Source organism: Mixophyes fleayi, chromosome 1 (genome assembly GCF_038048845.1).
Source record: "Mixophyes fleayi isolate aMixFle1 chromosome 1, aMixFle1.hap1, whole genome shotgun sequence".
NCBI classification, from domain to species: domain Eukaryota; kingdom Metazoa; phylum Chordata; class Amphibia; order Anura; family Limnodynastidae; genus Mixophyes; species Mixophyes fleayi.
Window position 1 is genome coordinate 226,065,842 of NC_134402.1, and position 14,613 is coordinate 226,080,454.

Consider the following 14,613-nt stretch of genomic DNA (forward strand, 5'->3'; position numbering starts at 1 on the left):
GTGGCAGAAGAAGACAGAGGAGCGAGTCATTGAGATGCAAGGCCAATTGCTAGAAAGTCTGTACTGGCACGCTAAATCACAGATGCTGTAATTTACAATGTCTGTCTACCACACAAATGCAGAGCTTTCGTTGTTCTTAGAAGAAAGGGAAATGTTCCAAGAGTTTGCTGCCCTAAGTGATTTATTCAAGTCTCCACAACACTAGACCTTAGAAATACCCAGCAGCGGGTTCAAGCAACTTATATGAATAAGTTTAATTTATTTTATTTTTTTAACCCATGTCTTTGAAACAGTAGCTTATTTAAACTGAAACATATATAAACACATTTTTAAAAATGTCATGTAAAAGGCCACAATAAAAAAAGTTAATTTATACTTGACTTACATAAGTATGTAATAAGCAACAGTTCACTCTTATCTATGGACCAAAAAAAAAGTTCAATACCATCTAGGATAGGTCCAAATGATCTTTTTAAAAGCCGGTGTGAATTTAAATGTGTTATAATGATGAAAGAGAACTAATGGAGAAAAATTATGAAAAAGTTGGGGAGTCGATGTAGGATCAGGAGTTAATCAGTGATGTGAATGAGTTCTCTGTACAGCACTGCGGAATTAGTGGCGCTATATAAATAAATGGTGATGATGATGATGTTTGAATGTTCACCTTTAAAAAAATTACTACACTATTTATAAAACATCAGAGAATATTATACACATTACATTCACCTTTATTTAGGTCTATTGCAGACATAAGAAAGAACCTTAAAATCTCGGGTATTATTTTTGTTGAAATTGAGATGACATCCCCAACAACCTGTCACTCGTTGACATGTTAATTACCCTTTGTCTGGCAGTTAGCTTGCCCCCACCCTGACTCTTTATTTTCCGCGCCTTCAACAGGACCTGAGCTGGCCCTTCTATCTTTCCATCCACCGGTCGCTGGGTGCTGACGTTGACGTGTGTGTCATCTCCGGGGCAGCGAAAAATGGCGGAGGCTTTGCCGGAGGCCGGGCGGTTCTTCTGTCATAACTGTTCGGTCGAGGTCAGACCCCGTCTGGAGGTGAGATGCCTTGGACAGGGAAAGAGAAGTTCCTGGGGGTTGGAAACCAGGGAACCGCAGGCTTTGTGTGAGGGGAGCGAGTGAGCCATAGTAACGGATCCTGCACCGGCTGTCAGGTGTCATGTAGGCAGCCCGGCCGGGGACAGTACGGGTCTGGAGAACAGGAAGGCGTATGTCTTCTGGAGACCTGACTGGCGGCCATCTCCACAACCCCTGTATGATGGGGCAGCTAGAGATCGGTGTGATGCCGGCTTTAGGCCCGCACCAGATCTAAGGGGTTGTTCGTCACATTAAACAAACGGAAACACGGCACTATCGGTGCTGGCCTCATCCTGTATAAAGCCCAGGAATAGGTGAATTACTTGTTATTGCCCTCCAAGATTCGCAGCATTTTGCACTGTGTGTGCCTGGCAGCATGATTGCTATCCTCCAATAATCAACACGATTAGCTTGGGAATATGTTGTAGAACTTTGAAGAAAAAATATATATATATATATATATATATATATATAACATTACACACCTACCTACCTATTCATTTGTTCTGAGAAATTCCCTATTTGTGGTTACTCTGTCTTGCTCTTTTATTTGCTGGCCCCAGTAATGACATGTGTCAATTTGCTCCTAAGCATGTCCAGATGCAAGATTTGCAGCTGGTAAAAAAAAAAAAGTTTTGTGCTGCAGGGGAGAAAAAAAAAGACGAAAGCTGTCCAACCTGTGTTCACTTTTCAAAGCCATACAGTATTTGCCCTGCAGGCAAAAAGTTTGCACTCCTTAGACCTTACACCCTTTTGTGCAGCTTAAATTGTGCAAATTTGCACTGTGCATGTCTACAAAAAAGGCACACGTGTGTGCCAATGCAGGCATACGTGTGTGCCAATGCAGGCATACGTGTGTGCCAATGCAGGCATACGTGTGTTTGGCACTTTCTTCTCCTTACGACTAGCTTGGAGCAATGTTGGGGGGGGGGAACAGTTTGACATAGGCAGAGTACATTAAGGACATGTTCACACAAATGCGGCTTATGCAGACCAGTGTGGAGATGCATATACAGTTGTTAAAATGTCTATCTTTTGCACCTGGTAGAGGGCAAATGCAAATATGCCCTGCCAATGATGACTGTAACCATTACCTAAACCAGATTCATACGCTGCCTATGTGGAGCCGGATGCACCTTGAGCTGTGTATGGCTCTGCATGTGGCAGGTATACACTATATAACTGTGCACTCTTTTTAAAGCGTAATTAACGACCATTTTGCAAATTGCCCCGCTTGAGTGCAGCATACATGCATATACATTACACACACGACAAACGCACATACCACTTCATATCATGTATATGTGTTTACTTAAACTGACTTTATTCTTTTCTTTGCAGGAGTATACTTGCCCCAGGTGTGACTCTGGTTTCATTGAAGAGCTCCCTGAAATAAGGTATCTGGTTATCATTTATTCAAACCATGTGCTATTAAAAAGCTAAGCAATTTTTTTTTTATGTCTAATGTAGGTACATTAGATAAAAATTGTACAGTCTTCACTTTATGCCATCGATATGGAACATGAGTCAAAATGTGTGCTGTGATATAAAGTGGGCAACATAGATGTGAAATTATCTCAGTTTAAGAGCATGTCCCTGGCACAAAGCAAGGTTAGAAGTGTATGGAACACTGTATTTAGTAAGCATATAGTGTTTGACTTGGTAGATTTGCAGTTACCTGATGAGAACTAGTGTTGAAAGCCTTGATAGTTTCTATTGTTCAGTGTCTCTTTGTGGGTTAAAAAAAAATCATACAAGAGAAAAGCTGCAAACATAGTGTAGTAGTGTGAATTTTTTTTAAATAAACAATGTACTCTAATCTATATCGGTGTACCAAAAAGAATATAAGGCTTATCTGAAGTCTTTGTTATCTTCCGTATATGTGGCTGAAGTTTTTCTTCAATAGATTGCTGTTTTGCTCATAAGATAGAAGATATCAGTGTAGTACATTATTATCGTAGATTGGTAAGGCTCCACAGCGCCTACAGTAGAGAAGATGGGACATACAAAAAACAACAAAGACAAAATAATTGCAGACATGAAAACAAAAGGTATAATCACTTCTCGGCCTTCTGGCTAACATAAAGTGAGGGCCTGTCTGTGTAAGGGATTGGGTGCCTCCACCCCTCCCCCCTCCAAAGGGCCATGGGAAAGCTTGGTCTGATGCTTTGGGGAGTGGTGACCCTCACTTGAGAGTATGTTACTGTGCAAAAACCCCACATTTCAGCTACCACATCACTTCTGTTGCTTTGGCCTTCTGGCTTGGCAGGAATCATTTTTAGTCATGGCTGGAAGGCTGGGGGCCGTCTTGCACGGTCACGATTTCTTTTTCTCACTGTACATCACTTTCCATTAATTTATTTTGTTAGTTTTTCTCACGGATTTGCGGTGGTCCAGCAACTCTTATGGGTCCCATCTCCAATGATTTAGGGGAGTAGGTGTGGTCCTTGTGGCTCGACCCTGAACCTGCTGAGGTCTCCCCTCCCAGGGGGAGGCAGAAGGTTTGGTGCTAAGGGGGAAGCTCTGGCAGAACCTTAGGCAAAAGGGACCCCCTAACCTTGCGAAGAAGACCCTTTCTCTCCTAAGGGGTCTTTTGGCTCCAAGGAGTCACAGATAAAGAGTCTGTTCCTCTTTTGAGAAGGGCCTGAAACCATACCCTTGTGCATGTTTTGAGTGTTCACACTTTTTTACAAGCACTTTGGTAAAGAATGCACGGTCAGGGCTTTCAATAAAACAATAAATTAAAAACAAACACCCCCCCCCCCCCCTGCCCACCGAGGGTATGGAGGATCATGCTTACTAGATAGCTTACATTCTAAGTGAAAGAGGGCACAGCTGAGACATGAGGAATTAGTGCAGCTTAGAGTGGAGATTGGGACAGCAGTGAGGCTGTATTATTGTGAATAGTCTCATCAGGTATAAGGTAAGCTTTAAAAGAGAGATGAGCTTTAAAAGAGAGATGAGATTGCAAAAGTCAAGACAGGAGGTAAGAGCCTTGGTAGCATGTTAAGTAAGCAAAGGACGTACTCTGGCTATGCTTTTAAGGTGGAATAAACTGGACTGGGAGAGAGTCTGGATGTGAGGAATAAAGCGGAGGACGCAGTCAAGTGTGACACCAAGGCAGTGGGCTTGTGAGATTGAGGAAATTTTGGTGGTGTTGACAGTGAGGGATATTTGAGGGGACGTGGTAATGCTGGCAAGAGGGAAGATGAGCTTTGGTTTGGATATGTTGCACTTTAGCGTTGGGACAACCATGTGGAGTTTGCTGAAAGACAGTTGGTTACACAACGTAGTACCGAAGGGAAGCGGTAAGGGGAAGAGAGATAAATTTGGGTGTCATCAGCGTAGAGGTGGAGATATATATATATATATATATATTTTAGTAGAAATATTTAAATATTGCATATGCATACCAGAATATATTATTTATTGAAACTTTAAATTATCAATTACCTATTTTTTTCACTTAATATTGGGTAATCACCTAGCGCCACAAATTTTAATTTGTGAAGCTCTTTGTGGGTTAGCCTGAGAACTTGGATGTATGATATCAAAGGGGTTTGCAATGATTAGCATCTGCCAGATGACTTTGGAGGTCTTGTGGACAGGGAACCTTATTTGGTTTTATTTGTTTTTCCTTTAAAATTAAAGGATACACTCCTTGCATGTTTTACATAGTCTGGGAATCTTCTCATTTTTATATACAACATGTAAAAAAGAACCTCTTGGTATGGTCTTGAGACTCTTGACTCCAAAGTAAAAATGTTAATCAGGGTTATGCCACATGTGCAGTTTGGCACCATTGATTCGTCATCTATGACCACCCAGTTTTAAAATGTCCTCCTAGGGGTAAATGTATCAAGGCTGAGAGTTTTCCGGCGGGTTTGAAAAACCAATCAGATTCTAGCTATCCTTTCTTTAGTGCATTCTACAAAATGCTAGCTAGAATCTGATTGGTTGCTGTAGGCAACATCTCCACTTTTCAAACCCGCCGGAAAACTCTCAGCTCGATACATTGACCCCCTAGTGTTCTCCAGAAGCGTTGCTATCTATTTGTAGCTACCTTTCTTTTCACTTTGGGAAGAAATGCAGCTGATATCACACACGCATCATTTGTAGGCCATTTCTTCATTCTATTTTAAACATTTATAGGCCATTTCAGCCTAAGTGCGTGGGAGTCGTTTCCTTGTGTGATTTTGTCACTCATAAAGTAGGTTCCTCTGTCTTTGTATTTTACTTGTTACAAAATGCGTTAAAAACCTGTGTTGTAGATCTGAGTATTGATTATTTGTAAACCAGACCAATATGGTGATATGTTTACCCCTAGCAAAGTATGAGACATTGGTATTTTGCTTTATTTCTTCTGTAGAAACATAGAAAATAGTAGCAGTACTTCTGGAACAGATCAAAACAGACATCCATTTGAAGTAAGCATCAATAAACTTGTGAACACTTGTTGTTTTTGCTTTTTAAATTGCTCTTTAACTGTTTCTCTTAATCACTTTATTCCAAAAGAGCTTGGAACCCACCCAATTCACATTGTCCCCTGGCTATGGCCAAGTTACCTTTGGAATTTTCAACGAGGGACTGGAGTTCCCTATCTTTGGAGCAAGTGGACCAGGTGAAGAGGGGCGGGAAGGGGAAAACAGGCGAGACCAACAGTCACGGCAGCGATACAGCGCAAGACAGCCACGTGCCAGACTGAGCACAAGACGATCTGCAGGGAGAAGTGAGGGTGTGCCTACATTAGAAGGGTGAGGAGGATCTGAGCAGAGTTGGTTATGGGGATGCAGTAGTGTTTTTTTTAATTTAAAATGTATTTTCTGAAATCTATTTAGATTGCCTTATTGCATAAAATTATTGTGCATTTCAAACCTACTGCTGTGCATGCTACTTGTATACGTTGGAATTGGAAACGCCTTTGTCAATGTAAAGCTAGTTCTCCAAATTTTTATATCCTACAGTCATGCGGGAAAAAAGTATACCCTCTTTTTCAAATCTTTTTTTTTTTATTTTTTTTATTCCTTTAAAACATATTAAGACATAACTAACAATAACCAATACATCAAGCTTGCTTAAGGTCCTGCCACAGGTTTTGATCATTGTCCTGCTGCACAATTCAATTTCTGCCAAGCTTCAGTTGTCTGCTTTGCAATAATCATTTAGAATACTCTGGTATGAGGAGATTATAGTGATTGCAAGGTGCGTGGGTCCTGTGACTGCAAAATAACCCCCAAATAATCACCTGATACTCCGTATTTGGCTTTTACCAAACACTGTGGTGTTCATTAAGATAAAACAACTCCACTTTGGTCTTTGTTGTCCAGAGGGCAGTATTCCAGATGTCTTGTGTATTATGTTCAGATTCTACTTTGCAAACTCAAGCTAAAAGCCATGTTACGAGCTTGGTTCCCTATCATGCGCACGCAGGTTGATTTACTCAGAGGCAAATAACATATCAGTATATTTTTGGGACTTTGTGAGGAAATTGGCACATCCAGAAAAAACCCATGCATACACAGAGATATTGTCTTGGTCACAGCTCAACCCATTGCTGGTTCTCCATGGCATGGTGCTCATACAAACATGAAAGCTCCAGACCGAGCTCATTTTTTTTTTTTATTTTTTTTTTTTATATAGTGTGTAGCATCCCTCCTGATTAATTTAATTCACTTGATTAGTAGTACCTGGCAAAAAATTACTTTAATATGAAAACAGTGAGGATGTACTTTCTTTTTCACACATGACCAGTAGGCCATCACGCAGTCTTGGCACTATTAAAATGACCTAAGTAGATCTGGTGCCACCTGTCCTTATTCATATGTTTACTTTTCTAATCTATAGGATCATACAACAGCTAGTGAATGGAATCATCGCACCTACAGCAATGCCAAACTTAGGACTGGGACCATGGTGAGTCTAACCTCTTTTTTATATAATTGAACTATCCCAAGGCCATCCTCCTCTAATGTAATCTAATCGGTCAACTTTGTCTATATCGGGGAAGTAGGTGGAATTTTGCTTAAACTTCTTGGTTATGAGTCTAGTTTCTCCTGACAACCAAGGGATACGAAACCTAGCCAGTCAGAGATTGGGTCACATTGTAAATGACATAACTGAATGTGTTTAGTAAAAAAAGTACTTTCTATCCTTTATTTTAACCTGCCTTTATACCAAATAAGGTGGCTTCCCTGGACCTCTCATGTGCAGCTGTGACTGTCTGTTCTGAGTTTACAGCACAGGGACTGAATCCATTCGGTAATCTGGGCGCTAGTGCATTTGCTTTGCTTTGGACTTGCTGTCTGGTGCAGCCCCTGCACCTTACAGACTGGATAGACATGATGTGGGGGCTTAACATAGCATGGAGTGTCTCAGTTGCTATCCTTTGGGCTATTAAGTGTTTGCATTTAGTAGATACTAAATAAGGGGCAGTGGCAAAAACAAGTACCCAGTCTACTATTACTATTTAAAAGCAGCCACAGCTGTAAAAAGCACAGGGGCACATAGAACCCATGTCCAATAAACAATGAACCGCTCAAAGTAAAAATATAATCCTATATATTTTGAGAAGTTTGTATCTTTTCTGGAATATTTCATTTTAATATGTTGGTCGTCTTGTCCTCTTCTTTCTTTCACCTTCAGTGCTGTCCACTGCACAGTGAGACACTCTAAGGGCAGAGTCTGTTATATAAACTCTACCCTAAGCTCTGATCAATCAAACTCTATGCTGTTGTAGTTTGCTGTCCTCCTTCCCTACAAGAGTACTGAAATGACAGGACATTGACTGACTAAAGTGTAAATGCAAAGGAGCCAAACAACCCTAATTTAAGGGTGCAGGTGCCCTTTGGCTGTTTGGGGTTTGACCCTGTCCCACTCCTCTGCCAAACAGAGGAGGAGCTGCCTTATATATTGTCTATGGGGAATTTTACACGGTAACTAAACTGGAAAGGAAACCTATCCATTGTAATGGCTGCCATGAGGGAATAAAGAGTAAATCCATTAGTTATTTCATAAAAATGTAACACTGCAAATCTTGCTTAAATGTGTGCATATTTTTTTTTTATTTTTTTTTTGCTGGCTGTATTAGTCACCCTCACCTAACTACACATGTTAAGCTTTTCAACAGCTTTAACATTGCAAATGTACTGATAACCAGGTGATTGAGTATGAAACCCTGAAAGACTTTAGAAGGAGCATCCGTCTGAAATGATTCCTCTGGATCTAGCTAAACAATCTCTTGCACTGAGTTGCTCAGTTAAGCGACAATGGAGAGCCCCTTAGTCACTGATTTTGTTAATTTAATTTTGGTGAAGCAGGTACTTGCTATACAAATATATTTATATGCCTAATATTTTAAAGGTGCTAAAATGTATGTAGGTATTTTTATAATGTATAAGGATCAGCCACAAACCACCTGCATAATATTTTGTAGGTCTCCCTCATGCTGCAAAAACAGCTCTGACCTATTGAAGCATGGAGTCCACAGATCCTTTAAGTTCTGTAAGTTGTTAGGTGGGGCCTCCATGGCTCTGATTTGTTTTTCCAACACATCCCACAGATGCTCTATCGGATGGAGTTCTGGGGAATTTGTAGGCCAAGTCAACACCTTGAACTTATTTTCATGTTCCTCAAACCAATCCTGAACAATTTTTGCAGTGTGGCAGAGTGCATTATCCTGCTGAAAGAGGCCACTGCCATCATGGCATACTGTTGCCATGAAAGGGTATACTTGGTCTGCAACAGTGATAGACAGGTGGTATTTGTCAAAGTAACATTCATATGAATGCCGGGACCTACCAGATTTCTTTCTATCCATAGTGCATCCTCCCCCGAAAAAAAGTCATTTATCAGACCGGTCTACCTTCTTCCATTGCTCCACAGTCCAGTTCTAGCACTTAAATGCCCTTGTAGGCGCATTTAGCAGTAGACAGGGGTCAGCATGGGAACTCTGACCGGTCTGCGGCTACACAGCCCCATACACAGCAAGTAGCGATGCTCTGTGTTCTGTCACCTTTCTATCATAGCCAGCATTAGCTTTTTCAGCAATTTGTGCTACAGTAGTTCTTCTGTGGGATTTGACCAGAAGGGTTTGCCTTCCCTCCTCACACACATCAATGAGCCTCAATGTCACTGGGTCACTAGTTTTTCTTCCTTGGACCACTTTTGGTAGGTACTGACCACTGTATACCAGGAGCACCCCACATGACCTGCTGTTCTGGAGATGCACTGACCCAGTTGTCTGGCCTTTGCAGTTTAGCATTTGTAAAGTCTTATAGATCTCTTTGCTTGCCCATTATTCCTGCTGCCAACACATTAACATCAAGAACTGACTGTTCACTTGCTGCCCAATATATCCCACCTCTTGACAGGTGCCATTGTAACGAGATAATGTTATTCACTTTATTTGTCAGTGGTTTAATGTTGTGGCCGATTGGTGTAGATCTTGAGTAGACATTAACATGCCATCAAGAAGTGATGTCAAATACTCATTTTTATGCATTGGGCTTTAAGAATATGAAATGTTGTTGTTTTTTTTTTTTGTTTTGGTTTTTTTTGAGGTTTTTTTTAATGGAAATGTCTGCAGTAGAAAACGATGATTTGGAATAGAACAATGGACACCTGCCAATTGCCTTCCACTCTGTTTTTAAAAAAAATATATACATTTTTGCCACCCACACAGGGGAGTCCTTCATTCCAGTCCAATGGATTACGCTTGGGGAGCCAATGGTCTGGACACAATAATAACACAGGTATGTGCTGCCTTTTTTATTTTATTTTTTGTTGCATTATTTAATAAATTTGTAAATCTTTGTGGTACTTTTCAGCAAGTGTGAATCACTACAAAATGTAAGTGCTTTTAATATTATTCGGGTATTATTCCTATTTTAATTTTTCCTACTAGCTACTTAACCAATTTGAAAACACTGGTCCACCTCCAGCTGATAACGAGAAGATCCAAGCCCTTCCCACAGTCCAAATAACGGAGGAACATGTGGGTGAGTGCAAATGTCACCTATAGTATGTTGAGATGTATAATCGCATACACACCAGACACATGTTTGTAAGGCCAGGGGAGATCTGCACTGATGACTACTGGAACCTAGCTATTGTGGTTACTTTTTCAAATAGTTATACACACTCATTGGTACTCTGCTGCCCCCAGGACTTAAGCATGGGGTAATGATCTTTATCTATAGCTGAACCCCATTGTGCAACAGAGAATATAACATTGGTGACACAATTTAAAAAGATATGAACGATTCACTCACATCTCAGGGAGCCAATGGTGTACAGTTTGGAACAACTTTCGTAGTTCATGGATCCAGACAATCAAAATATGGAAAGTGTAGTTTGGCACACGTCAGTGGCTGGTAACGTTTAGAGTGTTACGGGGTTAAAGGCCTTGGCCATAGCCTTTCCAGTGCACCAAACCAATTTGACCTCAAGACTGGTTGGAGTCCAGAATCTTTTCAACTATGTATTCCTTATGTCCTTCAGATAGAACTTAGAGAATCTTGATTGGAACACTGGTTTAAGTAAAGCGCATTGAAAAGTTGTGGGAATCTTCATAGAAAGAGGAAGATCCAATTAAAAAGAGACTGAATTGATCTTCCTTATGACTTTATAGGATCTAATAAACATGGGTGCCAATTTATGTGACTGTTGGCATAACCTGGATGTTTTATTTTAGTTGAGAGCCAAACACTCTCCCACATTAAAATTGCATATGCTGTATTGGCGGCTGGAGAGAAATTTAGACCGGGAGTCGAAATGCTTTTTTTCTCCCTCCATCACTAATTTTTTAGTTTTTTTTGCAAGAATATATGGGGGTACAAAATAAAAGGTTATAACAAGGAAAATACAAGGGGACCACTTGTGTTTTTCCCAAACCCCCCCCCCTCCTCCCTACCTGTGTGAGGGGGGGGGGGGGGGTTGGGAATTTGTCTCTCCAGAAGGTGAGAGGTTCAAGTCTGGAATTAACAAAACAAAAAATAAAAGGGCACATATCACTTAAACCAAATAAAAGCATAAATATATAACAATTCAAAATGTATATTAAAAACATATACTGGACAAACTACATATTACAATATAAAATTCATATATTGACCGAAGTCCAAGTGGATTGACAAAAAGGACTCAATCGGAAATCTCTGTATATTAACACTATTGTGCACTTATAGGGGAATCCATCTGTAAAAGTTTCCTCAATTTGGACTCCTAATAGTTTTCAAGGAAAGTCTTAAAATGTGAAGATCTACTCCCTTATATTGAGGGAACAAATAGTCGCCTCTAGTGAACACTCATAAAGTGTTGACCTATTTAAATTCAATAGTTAAAACAGCCTTACCCTGTCGCCAGAAACTAAAAGGACACACATCTTACAATCATCTTTCCTATCTTTCTTCCTCCCTGTTTCTATTAGCTGGTGATTATAGCACCTGATCCAGGTCACACATATATCTGAATGTACAGAAATCCAGCAAACCTCAAACGCATCACCTGTCTCCCTTCTCTTCCAAAGTCCTTTAAATGTGCCCTTTGGAATGCACGCTCTGTTTGTAACAAACTAACTCAGTACATGATCTCTTCCTCTCAAACAACCTCAACCTTATGGCAATAACAGAAACATGGCTCGCGCAATCTGACATTGCCCTACCTGCAGCCCTTTCACATGATGGTCTCCATTTCACCAACACCCCCAGACCTGGAGGCAGACAAGGAGGTGGGGTTGGACTACTTCTCTCCCCACAGTGCACGTTTACAAGTCTACCAAATGTCCCATCACTCAACTTCATCTTGTGAAGTTCATACTGTTAGGATTTTAACCCATTCTCTGTGTGTTGCTGTCAGCTATCACACCCCGGGACCACACTAACAATTTCTTGAACACTTCTCTGCATGGCTCCCTCACTTATCTTCTGACATCCCTGCCAACATCATGGGTGATTTCAACATCCCAATTGCTAAGCCACGTTCCAGTGCTGCTTCCAAACTACTCACTAACATCCTAACTTGACCAATCCCAGTGGATTGAATCCGCTACTCATCAGGATATCCACTGTCTTGATCTTGTTTTCTCTAGAGTATGCTCAGTTTCTGATTTCCTTAACACTCCTTTCCCCCTCTTGGATCATCACTTTATTAGCTTCTCGCTCACCCCCAGTTCTTTACCCTCCTCAGTGTCAAACTCTTCCAAGCCTCCTCACACAAATTGCCTACACTCTCCTCACGCACTTTTTTACAACAACCAACCTACTGGTTTCACTTCAGTCAGGCTTTCCCTCAACACTCCACAGGGACTGCGCTGACCAATGTTGTCAATGATTTGATCACAGTAAAAACTCAAGGACATTACTCTTTTCTTATTCTCCTGGATCTCTCTGCTACATTTGACACTGTTGACCACTCTCCTCTCATATAAACGCTACAACTCCTAGGTCTTGAAGGCACTGTCCTACCCTGGTTCTCATCCTACCTATCTAGTCACTCTTTCCGTGTTCATTTCCCTGTATCCACCTCTGCTCCACTTCCTTTATCGGTTGGAGTACCACAAAGCTCAGTCCTAGGTCCTCTGCTATTCTCTATCTACACCTCTTCTCTTGAAAAACTAATAAGCTCCTTTTGGGTTTCCATATCATCTCTATGCAGATGATACACAAATCTATCCTCTCCTGATCTTTCACCATCTATGTTGTCTTGCGTTATGGACTGTTTTTCGGCCCTTTCATCTTGGATGTCTTCTCGCCAACTCAAACTTAATCTTTCAGAAACTGAATTAATATTTTCTCTTTCCTGCCATTGGAGGACACTACGAGACATTGGGGTATAGTAGTGGGTGTAGGAGTCTAGGCACTTATCAACTTTTTTGATCTTCACTCTCCTTCCCTACTATACCCCTCCTCTCCTGTGGATTTCTCAGTTGTTTTTTTTAAAGTGCCTAGGAGATAGGACACGTTGGTATAGGTTCCTGCCTATACTTAGTTTAGCTTAGATAGTTTTATTTTATTTCCCTTAGGTGCCTTGCGGGGATCGATCCCAAGACCCAGAGGGGTGAACAGCCTATCGGCTTCCTTCACTCTGGGTCGCTGCAGAAGGTAAGAAGCAGCAGCAGCTCACTTACCTTGCGCCTCTTGCCGGCAGTCCATCCCCTAGAGACGAGCACTTTAGCCATAGCTGCAACTGTTTGCCATTAGGGCTTTAGGTGGCCCACATAGGGTTTTTAATATTTTCCTCTGGGCCATTGCTATTTGTCGCGTGGGGGAGCTGCAGGGATTCACCTCCCCCCTGCTGACGGACATGCGGGCAAGCCCCTTGCCCTAGGCTATAAGCATCGGGGGTTTTGTGCTTATCGCTCTCCTTAGTGGGCAATTCACACATCGGAGGGGGCGGAAGCACATGCGCTGCCTGGGCACTCACAGCCTGCGCGCAATACTCTGTCGGCACATAATAAGTATGTGCTGACCGGCGTTCACTAGAGGCGGCCATTTTGGGGGCAGATCCGGAGGAGGAACTTCCCTCCACCCCCTTCCTGCTTCCTGGGACAGAAGTGGCCATATTGGGACCCAGAGATTGTCGGCTGCATGCTGCTGGTATCATTCCCCTGTTTGATATTACACCCTATTGAGTAGCATTGTATGCCTGTTTTAAGCTGCTCACTAACAGACTATTGATCACTGTATGGGAACTGGTGTGTTGTTTTTACAAGATTTGTGACCTAGTATAGAGACTTGGTAAACAATCTTGCTGTGTACAGACGCTGTTGTTTCGACAAGTTATCATTGTTCATTGTTAGTTTAATCAAACCTGTAATACATTTCAAGAATATCTGAGAAGGGGGACACCATAATTAAAGGACCCTCTGCTACGTCTGCGCTGTTATTTTTTTTTTTTTTTTTTTTATACATATGCCAAGTGTAATGATAAATTATCTATTGGACAGCCTAACAGGGACGCCCTCTGCACGGCTTACGAGGCTGAGACCCAGGAGCGTCGTGCCCCAGCACAGGGACAGCAGTGTGGAGGAACCACTCTGGGCCAGATCCCTAACCACAGCCATGGAGAGACTGGCCAGTGTGATGCTGAGGTCCACAGAGGTATGTGACGTTCCTTTTTCAAACACGCCCTCAATACCCTTAGTTGACGCTGGCACATCTTCTCAACACCAATCGGGTCAGAGTGAGGAGCGCCTGCTCACGGTGACTCGCAGGGCTAAAAGTTATTCCAGATGCGATCCTGAATCGGAGCATTCCTCAGATGAGGAAGGGGGGTTCGACTTTGACACTCGGGAAGAGGACTTTCTTACCGCTATAGACTCTGCACCGGGCCATAATGTGGAAAATCTCATCTTTGGTATCAGGCAAATCTTAGGGTTTGAAGACCCAGAACCCAGGGCCTCCTTGGGTTTCACCTTGTTTAATTAAACCAAAGAGCAAATCATGGCATTTCCACCCTCCCCCCAGATGGAGATGGTAAACGATGTGTGGCTTAGGCCAAATAAGCAGTTTTCGATG

At 41.8% G+C, this 14,613-nt stretch overlaps 1 protein-coding gene across 1 annotated transcript in view; it reads left to right on the forward strand.

The window, feature by feature from the left end:
- The first annotated feature begins 899 nt into the window (after window positions 1-899).
- The window catches only part of RNF126 (ring finger protein 126), a 31,655-nt gene continuing 17,941 nt past the window's right edge, over window positions 900-14,613 (forward strand). The window contains exons 1-7 of the mRNA XM_075206087.1: window positions 900-1,060; window positions 2,441-2,496; window positions 5,469-5,526; window positions 5,615-5,853; window positions 6,944-7,012; window positions 9,780-9,849; window positions 10,002-10,095. Of these exons, the coding sequence (XP_075062188.1) occupies window positions 986-1,060; window positions 2,441-2,496; window positions 5,469-5,526; window positions 5,615-5,853; window positions 6,944-7,012; window positions 9,780-9,849; window positions 10,002-10,095 (661 nt within the window). The 5' untranslated portion in view covers window positions 900-985. The remainder of the gene's footprint in view (window positions 1,061-2,440; window positions 2,497-5,468; window positions 5,527-5,614; window positions 5,854-6,943; window positions 7,013-9,779; window positions 9,850-10,001; window positions 10,096-14,613) is intronic.